This window comes from Coregonus clupeaformis, chromosome 21 (assembly GCF_020615455.1).
Source record: "Coregonus clupeaformis isolate EN_2021a chromosome 21, ASM2061545v1, whole genome shotgun sequence".
Lineage (NCBI taxonomy): Eukaryota > Metazoa > Chordata > Actinopteri > Salmoniformes > Salmonidae > Coregonus > Coregonus clupeaformis.
The window spans coordinates 20,805,541-20,824,826 of NC_059212.1; the positions used below are offsets into that span (position 1 = coordinate 20,805,541).

Below are 19,286 nucleotides of genomic sequence, written 5' to 3' on the forward strand. Positions count from 1 at the left end.
TCAACTCAATGATCAAATCATTTATCCCTATGTTACTCCCAGGGGGGACACCAGAGGTCAAGATGCATAGGTTCTTTGTGGGTCTGGACTGGAATGGACTGTTACGACAGAAAGCGGAGTTTATCCCCCAACTGGAGACTGAGGACGACACTAGCTACTTTGACAGTAGGTGGCGACCTTTACCACTCTCATTGGGAGTATTTAAATGTTGTTGTTGTGTAAGACGCTGAAAGTAGAAGTAGCCTGTAAACACTGCTCTATTATCCTTACCCCCAAGCCTAATCTTAATCATCAAGGGCGGTGAAACTATCTGACTCAGGGTCAATGGTTAGGGCGAACATAACCTGCTCTGCGCTGGACGAGTGTGTAGGCTACTGACTTGTAATGTGTGTTGCTCTACAGCACGATCTGAGCGATACAGTCACCTGGGCTCAGATGATGATGATGATGATGATGAGACCTGTGATGAAGACACGTCCCTGGAGCTCAAGCAGTTCTCCTCTGTGGCACATCGCTTTAGCAAGGTGGGAAATGACCCAATGTTTGTTCAGATTTAGACTTTACCAAACATATTTACTCCGAAGAATACTCCTTGCAACACTGCCCCTTTTTAAAAAAATCATCATGATTTGGCTTGTCAGAACGAGATACAAAAAATATTTGTAAACTGTAAAATGACTCTTCCCTTAATGCGAGTCTCACTGTAATGACTTACATTTACGTCATTTAGCAGACGCTCTTATCCAGAGTGACTTACAGGACTCCCCTTTAAACCGCTCAACTGAAATTACCTGTGGTTTTGTTAAAAAGCATTATTTGTTTATTTTTCTAGGGGGAGGTCATGCTTGTTGTTTCACTAAACGTTTTTGTGACCTTTCTCTGACTTCTGACCTCTTTGTGCCCCCCAGGTGTACAGCAGCACAGAGCACCTGTCCACCTCCACGCCATCCAATCAGAGCCTGTCGTCGTCAGAGCGCAGCCACAGTGAGGAGAAGGAGGAGAGGTGGGAGGGGAGGAGTTGCCTCTCCCCAGGAGAGGGACACAAACAGGGGGCCAGCGGGGACTGGAGGACGGAGGGACACAGAGGAAGGTGAGAGACAGAGAAAGGTCCTTGGTACAATAACACAGCACTCAGACTACACTATGTTTCGTGTGAAGTTGAGACTAGTCTAGCATTAGCCGGAACATCGGCAAAATTCATTAAACACCGTTATATTTGCCTTTTTCTATGGTTATAAGGGAGACATCACATTCAACTCCAAATAACTATTGAAAACATGCACACATTCTAAAGTTAAATATTAATTAGTGGGCAGAAACTGTCATTCTTCCATCCGTTCTAGCATAATCAGATCGCAACTACCCTCTCTGTAAGTGTATCCTTTCTTGTCCTTGTTAACGGCATTCTGTTCTCCTCCCCTCCTGTACTCCAGCCTGCGTCCCAGGTCCTCCTCCAGTTTGTCCCAGTCAGAGAGGAGTGCCAGTCCGCTGGTGATGAACAGCACCCAGAGCCTGGACACCTTGCCACGCTTCACCATCTCAGCTGAGGAAGAGGGTGAGTTGAGACTGCACTGGTTCACACACATAAATGTGTTTAGGCCTACACACGCATACTGAGAGACATAGACACACTTTCTTTCCCTCTCTCTCCCTCCTCTTAGACGGCGTAGTGTCCAACTTGCGGCGTATCCGTCTGCGCAGTAACAGCACGGGCACGCGGCCCTCCTACAGGCGCGGGGGGTCCCGCCGCATCGGGCACCAGTTGGACACCCCCGAGAAGCCCAGGCCCCCTGCGGGCTGCAAGGTCCCCAAGTCAGCCTCTGTCTCTGGCCTGTCCCTCATCATCACCCCAGGTTGGTAAACCTACTGGAGCTAGCTATCTTGTACTAGCATACGCCGACATTAAGAGAGGTCTGGTCTCAAACGGTACCCTATTCCTGGTAGCATGCATTGCTTCATAGAATTCTATTTCTATAGATTGCTTTTGTCCAGAGCTATGACTAAAAGTAGCATTTTAAATGGGCCATTCATTTGAGATGCAGCCACTGTCTCTGGGTTAGCATAATGCTAGCAACAACACACACCTATTATCGTTTATGGATATGTAGCCTGTATGATGGATATGCTTGTTCCGACTTCATAAACAGACTTTGCTAAATTCTTTAAGAAATTCCTTAGTCCTAACGTATGGCCTCTCTCCATACCCCCAGACACTGCGGACGGTCCCCCCACCAGACCCAAGTCGTCCCTTTCCTCCAACCCCTCGTCCCGGGACTCGTCTCCCAGCCGAGGGGACCTGTCCCTCGGCATCAGCAGCCTGCGCCCACCCGTGGTCATCCACAGCTCTGGGAAGAGGTTTGGCTTCGCCCTGCACGCCATCCGTGTCTACATGGGTAACTCAGACGTCTACACCGTGCACCACATGGTCTGGGTAAGTGTCCCTACCACAGAATGAAATAGAACACTAGAATGGATTTTGGCACCCCAGCAACGTAACTACGGGATGGCCATCTTGGTCAGGGAAATCGGGCAATTCTAGTCTGTATCGCTATGGTTCCTAGTACTGCTGCAGTCATGCTTAAAGTATTGGGACTTGCTTTTATAGGCTGATTGAACTATTTGTGTGGTCTGGGATTGGTTTATGTTGTTTAGTTATTTCATTATGTGTCGTATTTGTTTCTAACAGCACTTGTCAGTCCAAATACCAAATGTCTGGCTGATTTTTAATCTATTGGGATTATTATTAGCGAGTGTGCCAGTCTTACAGTTTCTACTTTAGCCAAAATGTTATTTCGTCTTGTTGTACATTTAGTTTCTAAAAGCGTTGATGAATGCCAAAGCAGTCAGGGTTACATTCTGATCGGCTCTTCTTCATGTGTTCCTGTAGTGTGTGGAGGAGGGCACCCCGGCTCATGAGGCAGGGCTGAGAGCCGGTGACCTCATCACCCACGTGAACGGAGAGTCGGTCCAGGGGCTTGTGCACACTGAGGTGGTGGAGCTGCTGCTCAAGGTGAGACCCACTGGAAGAGGACTGTCTTAATACTCCTTCTTCCCTCCTCCAAATTTTACCATATTATTTTCACCTGTCCAGTATTTGGAGCACAGTAAACCAATAGCCCTTCTATTCACAGAGTGGCAACAAGGTGACGCTGCAGACCACAGCCCTGGAGAACACCTCCATCAAGGTGGGCCCAGCCAGGAAGACCAGCTACAAGAGCAAGATGGCCCGACGCAGCAAGAAGAGCAAGAGGCAGGACGGCCAGGACTGGTAAGAGCAGAACATTACGGCTGTCCATTATGTTACTCCAGTCACCACTACTAATGTGTAGCACCTACAGTGAGCTCCAAAAAATATTTGGACAGTGACACATACAATGACTATTAGATTAAAGTGCAGACTGTCAGCTTTCATTTGAGTGTATTTTCATCCATATTGGTAGTGGTGAACCGTTTAGAAATTACAACACTTTTTGTACATTTTAGGGAACCAAAGGTATTTTGACAAATTCACTTATGTGTATTAAAGTATACTGAATAAAAATTTTGATGTAACATGTAAAGTGTTGGTCCCATGTTTCATGAGCTGAAATAAAAGTTCCTAGAAATGTCCCATCTGGACAAAAGGCTTTAAAAATTGTGAGTGTGGCTTAATCAAGAAGCTGATAAACAGCATGATCATTACACAGGTGCACCTTGTGCTGGGGACAATAAAATGCCACTAAAATGTGCAGTTTTGTCACAACACAATGCCACAGATGTCTCAAGTTTTGACGGAGTATGCAATTGGCTGACTGCAGGAATATCCACCAGAGCTGTTGCCAGAGAATTGAATGTTAATTTCTCTACCATAAGCCGCCTCAACATCATTTTAGAGAATTTGGCAGTACGTCCAACCGGCCTCACAACCGCAGACCACGTGTAACCACACCAGCCCAGGGCCTCTGCATCCGGCTTCTTCACATGCAATATCGTCTCAGACCAGCCACCCTGATTTGATCATTGGCAATTTCAATACACAGCGATACCGTGACGAGATCCTGAGGCCCATTGTCATGCGATTCATGTTTCAGCATGATAATGCACGGCCCCATGTCGCAAGGATCTGTACACAATTCCTGGAAGCTGAAAATGTCCCCGTTCTTCCATGGCCTGCATACTCACCAGACATGTCACCCATTGAGCATGTTTGGGATGCTCTGGATCGATAGCATGTTCCAGTTCCTGACAATATCAAGCAGCTTCGCACAGCCATTGAAGAGGAGTGGGACAACATTCCACAGGCCACAATCAACAGCCTGATCAACTCTCTGCGAAAGATGTGTCGCACTGCATGAGGCAAATGGTGGTCACACCAGATCCTGACTGGTTTTCTGATCCACGCCCCTACTTTTTTAAGGTATCTGTGACCAACCGATGCATATCTGTATTCCCAGTCATGTGAAATCCATAGATTAGAGACTCATTTATTTATTTAAATTGACTGATTGATTTATATGAACTGTAACTCAGTAAAGTCTTTAATTGTTGTGTTAATTTTTTTGTTCAGTGTAGTTAAGTTTAGTTAAGTATTTGGACCCTTATTCCTAGCACACAAAGACTTTACTTTACTGCATTTGCAGTTTGTTTTGGTTGTGTTCCAGATGTGCCCAATAGAAATGAATCGTAAATAATGTATTGGGTCATTTTGGAGCAACTATTATTGTAAATAAGAATATAATAACAAAACAAACAAATATGGAATTCTGTGCTGCCTAATGCTAATATCGCAATCTTTTCTATCCACAGAATCAGTGTATTATAACGTCACATGAAAGGGATTGCTGAAAACCTTTATCCATATCCACATAAATTGAATCCCATTTCTTTCCTGTAGTAGACGACGTAGCATCTGGAAGAAGATAGCCAAGCACACCACTCCTCCCATGCAGAGCAGTCGCAGTTTCTCCTCCGGCTTCCAGCATTCAGTGTCCTCCAGTGACAGCTTGTCTGGCTCCCCCACCCAGAGCCTCTCGCCTGGGCCCAGCACACCCTGCCGCTCCCCCGCCCCCGACCAGTCTGGAGGTGAGTAGCTAGCCTCTATTGGATGTAAACTGTGGTTCTATAGTCAGCCATTTTGTGTTGTGCATATTTTAATGTAATAAGGTGGGTATATGACCATGTTTCAACCATTATGATATACCAAGTCAATTGGTATCTGAATAGAAGATACCTGGGTTATGTAAAAGCTCTTGGTTTTCATGGTACATGTCATACAGAAATGCAGGCAAAAGTTGATTCTCATTATTATCAGAACAGTTAACAGCACTACAGCGAGAATGTTTTCTTTGTAACGGAATAAATCAAAGGCTTATCTACAGCATGTTCTCCTGTACTATCTCTTCTCAGACTCCAACTCCCCCCAGAGCTCCTCTCCCTGCTCCAGCTCTCCCAACTCCCCAGTCTCCCAGGCCCGTCCCAGTTCCCTCCACGTCCTGGGCCGCTACACCAATGCAGGCCGCTGCAAGTCCACCAGCAGCATCCCCCCCTCCCCGCTAGCCTGTATCCCCCCTCCGCAGCCCCTTTCCCCCCAGTGCTCTCAGTCCTCCCTTCCTGGCCTGTCCAAGGGCCTCCATGGCAAGACCCTGTCCCCTCCCACCATTGCCCGCCACTCTGTCCGCCCCCGCAGTGCCGAGCCGCCCCGCTCCCCCCTCCTCAAGAGGGTGCAGTCAGCTGAGAAGCTCTCTGGGGCGTACCACGGCGACAAGAAGGCCTACGCTACCCGCCGACACACCATGGAGGTGCCCCTATCGGAGGGGGAGGGGCTAGAGGACCTGGAGGCGGGGGATACGGCCACAGGGTTTGTCTGTGTGGGGGAACAACATGGCCGCCAGGGCCTGTATCTGGGCGGTCAGAGAAGCCACAGGGAGTCGGCCAGCAGCGACCACCGCAGTGACCACTGCTCCAAGGAGTTGGTGATGAGGAAACTAGCCCTGTCCGAGAGGAGGGACTCCTTTAAGAAGCAGAAGGCGGTGCAGGAGGTGAGCTTTGACGACCCGGAGGAGAAGAAGGTGCCAAGACCCACGCTGCCCGTCAGGCAGCCACGGTTTAAGGCATCCTGGTTCAACTTGGCTCAGTCCGACTGGAGCCTGGAGGCGGCGGGGCGAGGAGCACAGGGTACAGCAGCGCAGATATCCAAACCAAAAGAGAGGGAGGGGTATTAGCCTAGCGTTGCTCCAAGAAGGTGAAAGGTAGTCTCACTCAAGACACCAAGACTCTAGACTAAGGTTACATACTCTCTTACCGTACAGTATATGAAGGGCTTGCATGTTTATCCGCAAGAATATACTCAAGCTGTGCCAATCGAGGCAACCAGAGGGAGAGAAGAACCAAAAAAAAGCTGTTACACGATCGAGTTACAGTATGCATCCTACCACACTGTAAACAAAAACTGTTGAGTGCCAAAATTGGTTTACATCCTGTTTTTGGTTTCCCCCTCCCCTGAAACATGTTTGTACTTTGTAAATATGTTTTTTTTACTGAAATAACCTATTCATTACTTTTTAACGTTCATTTCATTTTGTTTCAGGGCTGAATATGACGTATTATTGGCCCTTTTTTGTGGAAATTGCACAAATTAGGTGCGGCCATTCTGTTGTGTGAATTGATAAGAGACGTGAGGAAACTAAATTAAGAACAAATGTTTAGATGTGGTTTCTAGATGGAGACAGCGGATTAAGCAATTTATTGTCCATTATCTCTGTAAAATGTTCAATTGGTTAACATTTCCAAAAGTGTTTAATGACTTGGAAAATGGCTGCTGATTTTGTCTGATCAAATACGGCCTTTCAAACGTAAGTTGAATGTTTATGTACAAAAGTGTGTCCTTTAATTCAGTGCGGTCTTTAACACACTAGAACAATAATGTGTTGGTAATGATTTGTAGTCACTATCTGGACTGGATCCAAGAGAATCAGGGAAAGTGTATCACGTTTTAAAAGACCTTGGCACAAGTATGAAAGGTATCTAAATTCAGTATGCTTTGAAATAGTGCCCCTGTGCCAAAGCATGGATTTCTCATAGGAACCCTTCTAAAAAAAGAGGTAGTGTACATAGGAGGCTTCAGGAATGGGCCATGCCCTGTCGATCATCCAGTGATATCATCAAATGGATTCCACCAATTCTCTCATTGGTTTAAATCACAAAATGATTGACAGGACACAAAATAAATTAAGCTTAGTTCTGCCATTACTACCTTTTGATACTAGATTGTTGCCGATCCTGTAATGCCATACTTACCTACTTGTTGAAGCAAGCTACCCTACAATCTAATTTAGCAGGAGTGCATTTGTACAGGTGAGGCATTTCCCCTTAACGCTGTTCTCAATATTTTTCAGAACCCTTGTTTAAGAATCACACAGTGTATGTAGGAACTGGCTCCCTTTGCTGTTTTTAAACCATGTTATATGAATGTTTACATTTTGGGGGGCAAATGTGTACTGTATATGAACTTCTTCCATCTGCTGTTAAATTATTACAACGAATGACGGGAAACGGCAGGATTCCAACACAATAAATGGAACTGTTTTTTTGTATATTTTGACATGGAAGCACTCTTGTTACATTGCTGATTCACCAATGCTATTTACACACACCATAACTAATATAACGGCAGTTGGCAATGATTAAAAAGTGAGTTGGCAATGCTTAAAAAGTGACTTTTTGGGGGATAGAACAACAGACTTGACAGAGGTTTGGTGAGAGATTTGAAGATGGTTTTGCTCTCAACTTTGTATACTCCTTGGAACATTGTTTTCTTCTGCAACTATGGAATTAACAACCAAAATGCTTCCACTCTTGGTTATTTCAAATAAACTGTAATATTAGGATGAACTGTCGTACTGTATGTCAGGTGATGTTAGGAACACGTGTTTCACAGTTTGCTTTGGATATGGGAATATTGACGGAGTTAAAATAATAATTTAGCACCAACTAATAATTTAACAACTGGAACGAGATAGGATAGCGGAAGGTCAAATCTAAAACGTATCTACTTGTTTTATTACCCAACTTTGTTTACTTAATTAGTACTTGAAACAAATGTGTGGTTTGAGGATATAATCAAATAAGTAATTCAATTCACAATGGATTTCCCAGATCTTGATATTGTCAAAGTGTGGTCCCTTTATTAGAAATACTGCATCTTGTTACTGTGTCATCATAGTAGAATTTTTTACTGAATAACTACATGTTATATTTGTCAGAGGTTGTTTTCATGGTCTTGCTTGCTAGAGAATTTGTCTGATTCTTACAGTATGGCTAAGCTGACCTCGATTGTGAACATATAATCATTCTGCATTTCTACACTGTTCAATGATACACAAAAAAACACTGGTTCTGAATGTACCCAAATGAGTGTACTTTTTTTACGTCACTGAATTGTATTAATTTAGGGGTCTTTTAATTCAACTTAAATAATACTTCAATAATAAAGGGGGTGAAGTATGAGGTGCACACAGTATACAACCAACTGATGATACCTTCTCACATTTTTCCTGATATATGAAAAAGGGGACATTTGTAATGTTGATTTCTTCACATGGGTGGTCAATTGTAATTAATATAGATAATTCACATTGTTTTGTTCTGTCTTACCTTAGTGGCCCTCGAACAACTTCATTTAATATTTCCCAAACTGGTTTCTGGTGAAAGTTGGTGGAAATCCATTGTTTTGTCTAACAGTGTTTAAAATAAATGAATGACAAAAGACTAATATGAAGTGGACAATTATACTTGGACTTATTTTTATGAACTACATCTTACAACAATTTTGATAAGCACATTCACAACACTAACTATTCAAGGCTTATTGTGATCAAATCCATATTCTTCCATTCAAAACGCTGAACAAAAATATAAATGCAACATTTTCAAAGATTTTACTGAGTTACAGTTCATAAGGAAATCAGTCAATTTGAAATAAATTCATTAGGCCCTAATCTATGGATTTCACATGACTGGGAATACAGATATGCATCTGTATGGATCAGAAAACTGGAACACCTGTCGATCCAGAGCATCCCAAACATGCTCAATGGGTAACATGTATGGCCATGGAAGAACTGGGACATTTTCAGCTTCCAGGAATTGTGTACAGATACTTGCGACATGGGGCCGTGCATTATCATGCTGAAACATGAGGTGATGGAGGCGGATGAATGGCATGACAATGGGCCTCAGGATCTCGACACGTTATCTCTGCATTCAAATTGCCATCGATAAAATGCAATTGTGTTCGTTGTCCGGAGCTTATGACTGCCCATACCATAACCCCACTGCCACCATGGAGCACTCTTCACAACGTTGACATCAGCAAACCGCTCGCCCACACAACGCCATACACGCTGTCTGCCATCTGCCTGCTACAGTTGAAACTGGGATTCATCTGTGAAGAACATACTTCTCCAGCGTGCCAGTGTCCATCGAAGGTGAGCATTTGACCACTGAAGTCAGTTACGAGGCCGGTGAGGACGACGAGCACGCAGATGAGCTTCCCTGAGACTGTTTGACAGTTTGTGCAGAAATTATTCTGTGGTGCAAACCCACAGTTTCATCAGCTGTCCGGGTGGCTGGTCTCAGACGATCCTGCAGTTGAATAAGCCGGGTGTGGATGTCCTGGGCTGGCGTGGTTACACGTGGTCTGCGGTTGTGAGGCCGGTTGGATGTACTGCTCAGTTCTCTAAAATGACGGAGGTGGCTTATGGAAGAGAAAATAATTCAATTCTTACCGATCACTGCACCTGTACACAGCCCATCTGTAATTAGCCCACCCAACTACCTCATCCCCATATTGTTATTTACATTGTTATTTATTTTGCTCATTTGCACCCCAGTATCTCTATTTGCACATCATCTACTGCACATCTATCTCTCCAGTGTTAATACTAAATTGTAATTATTTTGCACTATGGCCTACTTATTGCCTTACCTCCATAACTTACTACATTTGCACACACTGTATATAGATTCTCGATTGTTTTATTGACTGTACGTTTTGTTTATTCCATATGTAACTGTGTTGTTTTTTTTATCGCACTACTTTGCTTTATCTTGGCCAGGTCGCAGTTGTAAATGAGAACGTGTTCTCAACTGGCTTACCTGGTTAAATAAAGGTGGAATATAAAAATTAAAAAAACGGCCTGGGATGACGGGACACCATTGCTATAAATGCTAAGAAGCAAACCTTACTAAAGCATACTGTAAACAAGTATCACTCGTTGACCTACTATCCCTCACCCTTGACCCATCCTCCTCTACTTTCTTCACTGCCTTTGCTTCTGCACTACTCCTCCTCAGCTTCAGCACTACTCTGACTCTGGCCACCTCAACCTGCCTCTCTCGCACCGGACACCTCCGATTCCCAGCAAAATGGGAAATACATGTACCAAGGCTTAAAAATCCTTCTTTAACCTGCCTCCTCTCCTTCAAATACACTGATTGAAGTGGATTTAACAGGTGGCATCAATAAGGGATAATAGCTTTCACCTGGCTTCACCTAGTCAGTCTGTCATATAAATAATGTTAATGTAAGTCGCTCTGGATAAGAGCGTCTGCTAAATGACTTAAATGTTAAATGTTGTACACTCAGTGTATTTTACAATAATTATTATAAAACGCCGTTGTGAACAGGCATGAACTGGCTGTACTGTCAAGATGCATTTTTTGGATCACTGAAATGCTTCAATTCAGGAGAGGTGAACAATTTGGGACTCCCTAAAAAACATGCCACTTAGATACAAGTGACTTTGTAACAACTAAGAAGAGCATTTTCGCTAATCCTAACCCTTTTCCTAACATTAACCTAATTATCATAACCTGCTACGTTAATTCTCCCAACCTGCTGCGCAAGTTCTCCTAACCCGCTACGAAAAAGTCGTAGGCTGTATGGAAGTGGCGTGATTTTAGGGAATTTCGAAATATCTATCGTGAGCATATGCTTCCTGTCCTGCAGGAATTCGTGCTTTTCCGACTGGGTTCGTTTATTTCCGCGGTGTTCATATTAGTTCCCACGCATTCTCCTTTTCTGCGCGGTGCTGTGCTGGAAATGGCTGTGTAGGGAGCTGAGAGTTATGTGCTGCAAAAGAAAGAAAGGGAGAAAGAAAGAAAGCGGACCAAGAGTGAACAAGGGGGGTGGAAGACTTTAAAGCATTGAGGGAAATAAACGGTGAAAGATAAGGAAATTAGCTGTCTACATTTCGACGTGTTAAACAGTTAAAGTGCCGCCACAGCTAGATTTGGAAGAAATATCTGCGGGTGAGTTTTTCAAGTTCTTACATTTCCAGTGCTAGCCACTGAACAGGAAAATGGTGGAAGAGCTTCAAGTGCGCTATGCATACAACGCAGTACGAACTTGCACATGTCTATAAACTTGTCAAAGAACACCGCAACAAGTCGTTTTCTGTACTTTTATAGCACGCTAAATGTTAAAATAATAGCCTCTATTGACATCTCTATTGGCATCTAGTGTGCCTCTATTGACATCTCAAAATCTACCAAGTCGAACTATCTAGCTACTGTAACCATATTTTCCAGAGTTCCCATATGGCGCGTGAATGTTGCATTATTTTGTTGGCCACATTTTTATGCAGTATAGCAACATGGTTACAGCTGTGAATTTCTCGAACACGACATCCATCTCTGGAAGATGAAATGTTTCATGTGCTAGTTTTACTTGCAACATTGTTGCGAGAAAAATAGCTACTGTAACTGACAGCACCCTATATTTTCGACCATTATAATATTGTTAATCCACATAGTTGGTGTGTTTTTGTTATTTTAAAGTGTAACGTTAGCATGTTTTGCACATTTGCATTGTTTTAGGTCTCTATGCCAAATCATGTCACCAGATTTCTCTTGGATTGATTCCAAATCTTGCAGGATCACCAATGTATGTGGCAACAATGCCTATCCAGTTTTGGAAAAATGTTTATCAAACTTTACATTCAAGTGACCCTATTACTGTATAATTGATAGTTTCTATAAATACAGTGTAATGTAAGATTGGTATTAACTCATTGCTACACTGTACTTGGGGTCAAGGTGAAGATTACTACTAGGGTTACTACTACAGATTACTACTAGGGTTACTACTACAGATTACTACTAGGGTTACTACTAGGGTTACTACTACAGATTACTACTAGGGTTACTACTAGGGTTACTACTACAGATTACTACTAGGGTTACTACTACAGATTACTACTAGGGTTACTACTACAGATTACTACTAGGGTTACTACTAGGGTTACTACTACAGATTACTACTAGGGTTACTACTAGGGTTACTACTACAGATTACTACTAGGGTTACTACTAGGGTTACTACTACAGATTACTACTACAGATTACTACTAGGGTTACTTATGTAACTATTACACTGTATATATATTTTTATTTCAACATAAAAATGAGAAATAAATAACCAGCCTACATATGACCACATATTTTGAATAGACTTCCAGTTAGGACATCCTCTAACGTCTGTATCTCGTTTTTGAAGAAAATATAACAACACCTTGAGGTGTGTTGAGAGGTGTTATGGCATGCCCATATTTATTCAGTTTAATGGAGCTACTTACGCTCATTATTGAAAAGTCTTTGAAGACCCAAGTCCCTTCATTTTGACTGGAAAAACTGGTCAAAACAATCGTCAAGTTCCTCCATTACAGCAAGTTGATGGCATGCCAGTTAAGCAAATAATTTCCCCCCTTTTTGTTTTACAGTAGATATGTGCCCTGATGTGGGCCAAGCCCTTTCCCACACAGGGTATAAAAAAGCCCCCAAAATGCTACTGCTCAGGCCAATTTTGCATTTGACCTACAAACAGTTAGTCAGATCTGGGTTAGATAAGCTGAGCCCTGATGTGCACCTAAGGGCAACTGTCTCTTAACAAGCAAGCACCACCACTATGTAAGCCTACCTCAAAATGTGCAGATTTGTTGTTGCTGCGTTTAGCTATTGAGGCCTGTTTTTCTGGAATCGTCTTATGCAACATATAGGCCTAGTGCTGTTCCTTATGTTGCTACAATATAACAAGGATTAGATTTCAAATATGCTTATGAGATATTACTAGGCTATATCATGTTGTAGACTGTTGACGTCCACAACAAGCATATGGTGTCTACCAGCGGACAGATGGCCACAAGGTGAATGTATGTCAATTCTAGTTTAAGCCTACATACTAGCTGCATTTTGGGGCTTAGATGTGCATTTAAATATTAGTTGTAACACTGTCTGCCTTTTTAAAATACTTACACTGAAATGGCTGTCTCCAGAAATGACACTTTTGACTCGAATTGGGTGAATGCCCCTTATGAAAAGCAATGATGAACACACAGAACTTGTCTCCTGCACTGATAGTTGGTTCAGGCTTTGATAGTCTGAGTTATGTGTAATTGTTAGGAAAGTATTAATACAGTTTGTCTGTTTTCCCCCCCATGCAAAGATTCATGTACCTGACTGAATTGCAGTATTAGTGCATTTCCATCATTTCCGTGTAGCTCAGTTGGTAGAGCATGGCGCTTGCAACGCCAGGGTTGTGGGTTCGATTCCCACGGGAGGCCAGTATGAGAAAAACAATTTATGCACTCACTAACTGTAAGTCGCTCTGGATAAGAGCGTCTGCTAAATGACTAAAATGTAAAATGTACACGGAGTGTACAAAATATTAGGACCACCTGCTCTTTCCATGACATAGATCCAGGTGAAAGCTATGATCCCCTATTGATGTCACTTGTTAAATTGACTTTAATCAGTGTAGATAAAGGGGAGGAGACGGGTTAAAGAAGGATTTTTAAGCCTCGAGACAATTGAGACATGGATTGTGTACGTGTGGCATTCATAGGGTGAATGGGCAAGACAAAATATTTAAGTGCCCTTGAATGGGGTACGGTAGTAGGTGCCAGGCGCACCGGTTTGAGTGTGTCAAGAACTGCAACACTGCTGTTTTTTTCACTCAACTGTTTCACGTGTGTATCAAGAATGGTCCACCACCCAAAGGACATCCAGCCAAGTTGACACAACTGTGGGAAGCATTGGAGTCAACATGGGCCAGGATCCCTGTAGAACGCTTTCGACACCTTGTAAAGTCCATGCCCCGACGAATTGAGGCTGTTCTGAGGGCAAAAGGGGGTGCAACTCAATATTTTGGAAGTGTACCTAATGTTTTGTACACTCAATGTGTATGAAATGCATGGTCACACTCCAGATCAGAAATTAAAACATTGTTTTTGGTCTGTTTTGAGGGGGCGGTCCTGCAAGATCACTGAGATGTGTATTTCTATTTATTCATTTCAGGAAATGAATAAGTAATGTTAAGTAGGCCTATTTGTAATTTCCCCTTGGCTATATCGTTTTACAGGAAAAACACATTGAGGGAATAAACACAAAAAGCTATGATGTGTCAAATTGTGGTCCTCTGTAGCTCAGCTGGTAGAGCACGGCGCTTGTAACGCCAAGGTAGTGGGTTCGATCCCCGGGACCACCCATACACAAAAAAATAAATAATGTATGCACGCATGACTGTAAGTCGCTTAGGATAAAAGCGTCTGCTAAATGGCATATTATATTATTATTATTATAAATTCGCAATATCTGTAGCAAGTGTTTTGCAGAGATTTTGCTTTATCAAATATAATTATAAAATATTATGCAATATTATGTTTATATATCAATAAGATCTTTAATACATCATAGCTTAATATTATGTCATGGCCCTGCGAGAGATAAGGGATAAGGGTATTGTCAGTATTTTCACCCCCAGTAACGGTCCAGTACAGCAGCCTGAGAGGGGACTGGGAGGTGGCCTTGAGGTTAAGAGTACAAATGGGCGCTGTAAACAGCCAGCTGGAGCCTAAGCAACCCGTATTTAATCAGTTCAGGACCACTTTACAGTAGGGATGGGCACGGTTATTTGAAAGTTATTAGAATATCCGAACGGAAGTTGGTATTCAATTACTAGTGAGTGTACATTTTTGAGAGCGAAATTATAGGCCTATTTTAACAGTGAAAAAATAATGTTTCTAAATTGAATTAAAATATCCATGTGACATTGTTACATATAAGGATATACCATGACATTTCAAATTCATAATTTAATAAAAAAAACTAACTTTTGAATATAGTTTTTCTGACTTTCAGCCTCATAAAGACTGGTAGCCTTTACACGTGTAGCTTGTTGTTTTTGTTGGCCAATCAAAGCGGCACTACAGTCAAACAGGTTCCATGTGTAGCAGTAAAGTGAGAGTTCACTAATGCAAGATGGAATTAAAAGTTAGCTAAATGAAAAGGAGTAGGCTACTACGCGCAACCAACTAAACTAACGTAGCAGGCATAAAAGAAACGCCTGAGCGGGATGCCCCACATTCTGGTCATGACGAGAGAAAAAATTGTCAGGTTCTCTTCTGCACTGTTCAACCAATCCAGTAAATTTGGAGAAGGAGTTTAGATGGAGTGTCGCCTTGTTAATATTCCGAATGGAAACCACTTCAGAGAGCAAGCTAGCACATGCTGTAGCTAGCTGCTAGCCAGATATTAGCTGGCGTTATCTAGCGATAATGGAATCTCCGACAAAGTTGTCACTAACAAAATTGGTATGTGGTGTCTGTCGACTTTGTGTCAATAACTTAATCTAGAAGAAAGACTGGCACTAGCTATAGACATCCGCTATATGTTTCACCGGAGACTGTAAACAACGAGGCGCACGTCCAAAAGTGGAAGTCGCATCACAGGTTCTATTCCTTTTCCCCTAAAAACCACTGAGGGTAGGCTGTTGTTTAATTTGAATGGGGCTGGGGAGAAAGCGCATCATCCTCAATTGGTCTGTGCCATGGGATCCTTGGGACGTCCCTACACCATTTGAAGTTGACATTTTAAATTAAGGTAAGGGTTAAAGCTACAATATGTAACTTTTTGGACGAGCTGACCAAATTCACATAGAAATGTGAGTTATAGATCTGTCATTCTCATTCAAAGAAAGTCTAAGCGGTAGATCTGTTCTATGTGCGCTATTTCTATGCTTCCCGTTCTTTTGTTTGGTTTTTGTGTCTTTTACTTTTGGTTTTGTACACCAGCTTCAAACAGTTGAAAATACAATATTTTTGGTTATGGAAAATATATTTCACAGCAATTTAGATGGTTCAATGAATCTCTACACAATGACTGCTTGTGTTGTCACATACACTGAAATTAGGCGAACTATTAACATTTTTGCAATCAGGAAATTGTAGAGCAATTTCAGCATATTACACCTTTTAAGGTTAGGGTTAGGTAAGGGTTATGGTTAACGTAGGGGTTAAGGTTAGGTGTAGGGAAGGGACGTCCCAAGGATCCCAGATAGCACTGACCATCCTCAATTATCCTGGCTAGCTATAGCTGGCTAGCTTCTCTAGGCTACTCCAGTCAAGACAGGCACTGTTATATGGGATGATAAATTACATTGAGGTTGCTACAAGTTAGCTAGTCTTTGCTGTAGCAAAGTTGACTTGGCTACTGCGTCTCTCTCCCTCCTGTCCACTCCGCTCCCATCTCACATATCCCATCTCCGCTCACCCGATGCAGCAATAGTGGCAGCAGCGTCTCTACCTTGTGCCGCAGTGCACAGGTTAAAAACGTACGTCCAAAAAAATATATAAAATTGTTTTTCGATTATACAGATATCTGAAGAAAAAAATAATAATCCCTACTTTACGGTGGGATTATGTTTTACTACTCGCTTATTTAGGAAAATAAGCTATTGTAAAATTGGTCAAAAGTTGCAGTGATTATATACCCAACTATATTGGCTTGCAGCTCCTCTGATGCTCCAGCTTTTGTGTGACTTCAGCCAGTAGTTTTGAAAGTAGTGCTCCTGAGTGGCGCAGTGGTCTAAGGCACTGCATCGCAGTGCTAACTGTGCCACTAGAGATCCTGGTTCGAATCCAGGCTCTGTCGCAGCCGGCCGCGACCGGGAGACTCATGGGCGGCGCACAATTGGCCCAGCGTCGTCCAGGGAGGGAATGGCCGGCAGGGATGTAGCTCAGTTGATAGAGCATGGCGTTTGCAACGCCAGGGTTGTGGCTTCGATTCCCACGGGGGGCCAGTATAAAAAAAAAGAAGATGTATTCACTAACTGTAAGTCGCTCTGGATAAGAGCGTCTGCTAAATGACTAAAATGTAAATGTAAGCCAAAACGGCATGTAGCTATGTTGAAACCGCTAATTACTGTTCCCAAAACAATGTCCAGTACAGACTAGAACACTACAATGCAAGAAGATACCGGTAGCTTTCAACTTTGTAGGCTAACTTTCCTTGCTAGCTTACAGCTGAAGCCAGCATCAATTCACTACCCTAGTACCTTGTTTGTGATAATATGCTAACATAATGCAAAATATTGCGGATTATAAAGCTCAAGGTTACCAAAAACTTTATTCACTTCGTCTCCCCCGCCTCACATCTCTCCCAGTCAAGATCATCTTTTGATTGTGGGGGCTGTTTTGTTCGACTTCAGTGCGGCTTTTGAGATTATCGATCATAGTCTGTTGCTGGAAAAACGTACAGTGAGGGGAAAAAAAGTATTTGATCCCCTGCTGATTTTGTACGTTTGCCCACTGACAAAGAAATGATCAGTCTATAATTTTAATGGTAGTTTTATTTGAACAGTGAGAGACAGAATAACAACAAAAAAATCCAGAAAAACGCATGTCAAAATTTTTATAAATTGATTTGCATTTTAATGAGGGAAATAAGTATTTGACCCCCTCTCAATCAGAAAGATTTCTGGCTCCCAGGTGTCTTTTATACAGGTAACGAGCTAGGCGGTGCTCCTAATCTCAGCTTGTTACCTGTATAAAAGACACCTGTCCACAGACGCAATCAATCAATCAGATTCCAAACTCTCCACCATGGCCAAGACCAAAGAGCTCTCCAAGGATGTCAGGGACAAGATTGTAGACCTACACAAGGCTGGAATGGGCTACAAGACCATCGCCAAGCAGCTTGGTGAGAAGGTGACAACAGTTGGTGTGATTATTCGCAAATGGAAGAAACACAAAATAACTGTCAATCTCCCTCGGCCTGGGGCTCCATGCAAGATCTCACCTCGTGTAGTTGCAATGATCATGAGAATGGTGAGGAATCAGCCCAGAACTACACGGGAGGATCTTGTCAATGATCTCAAGGCAGCTGGGACCATAGTCACCAAGAAAACAATTGGTAACACACTACGCCGTGAAGGACTGAAATCCTGCAGCGCCCGCAAGGTCCCCCTGCTCAAGAAAGCACATATACAGGGCCATCTGAAGTTTGCCAATGAACATCTGAATGATTCAGAGGAGAACTGGGGGAAAGTGTTGTGGTCAGATGAGACCAAAATTGAGCTCTTTGGCATCAACTCAACTCACCGTGTTTGGAGGAGGTGGAATGCTGCCTATGACCCCAAGAACACCATCCCCACCGTCAAACATGGAGGTGGAAACATTATGCTTTGGGGGTGTTTTTCTGCTAAGGGGACAGGACAACTTCACCGCATCAAAGGGACGATGGACGGGGCCATGTACTGTCAAATCTTGGGTGAGAACCTCCTTCCCTCAGCCAGGGCATTGAAAATGGGTCGTGGATGGGTATTCCAGCATGACAATGACCCAAAACACACGGCCAAGGCAACAAAGGAGTGGCTCAAGAAGAAGCACATTAAGGTCTTGGAGTGGCCTAGCCAGTCTCCAGATCTTAATCCCATAGAACATCTGTGGAGGGAGCTGAAGGTTTGAGTTGACAAACATCAGCCTCGAAACCTTAATGACTTGGAGAAGATCTGCAAAGAGGAGTGGAACAAAATCCCTCCTGAGATGTGTGCAAACCTGGTGGCCAACTACAAGAAACGTCTGACCTCTGTGATTGCCAACAAGGGTTTTGCCACCAAGTACTAAGTCATGTTTTGCAGAGGGGTCAAATACTTATTTCCCTCATTAAAATGCAAATCAATTTATAACATTTTTGACATGCGTTTTCTGGATTTTATTGTTGTTATTCTGTCTCTCACTGTTCAAATAAACCTACCATTAAAATTATAGACTGATCATTTCTTTGTCAGTGGGCAAACGTACAAAATCAGCAGGGGATCAAATACTTTTTTCCCTCACTGTATGTGTTATGGCTTTACTCCACCTGCTATATTGTGGATACAGAGTTACCTGTCTAACAGAACACAGAGGGTGTTCTTTAATGGAAGCCTCTCCAACATAATCCAGATAGAATCAGGAATTCCCCAGGGCAGC

At 42.9% G+C, this 19,286-nt stretch overlaps 2 protein-coding genes across 3 annotated transcripts in view; both read left to right on the forward strand.

Moving 5' to 3' along the window:
* LOC121535054 (microtubule-associated serine/threonine-protein kinase 3) overlaps positions 1–8,755 on the forward strand; it is a 51,305-nt gene extending 42,550 nt beyond the window's left edge. For both annotated transcript variants that reach the window (XM_041841745.2, XM_041841743.2), the window contains 10 exons: positions 43–165; positions 403–524; positions 909–1,090; positions 1,434–1,555; positions 1,662–1,853; positions 2,211–2,431; positions 2,888–3,010; positions 3,132–3,268; positions 4,874–5,061; positions 5,386–8,755. In XM_041841745.2, coding sequence (XP_041697679.2) covers positions 43–165; positions 403–524; positions 909–1,090; positions 1,434–1,555; positions 1,662–1,853; positions 2,211–2,431; positions 2,888–3,010; positions 3,132–3,268; positions 4,874–5,061; positions 5,386–6,200 — 2,225 coding nt within the window. In that variant the 3' untranslated portion in view covers positions 6,201–8,755. The remainder of the gene's footprint in view (positions 1–42; positions 166–402; positions 525–908; positions 1,091–1,433; positions 1,556–1,661; positions 1,854–2,210; positions 2,432–2,887; positions 3,011–3,131; positions 3,269–4,873; positions 5,062–5,385) is intronic.
* Positions 8,756–11,080: 2,325 nt separating this feature from the next.
* LOC121535055 (phosphatidylinositol 3-kinase regulatory subunit gamma) overlaps positions 11,081–19,286 on the forward strand; it is a 45,193-nt gene continuing 36,987 nt past the window's right edge. Inside the window, exon 1 of the mRNA XM_041841746.1 lies at positions 11,081–11,289. The gene's annotated coding sequence lies outside the window, so the exon portion shown is untranslated. The remainder of the gene's footprint in view (positions 11,290–19,286) is intronic.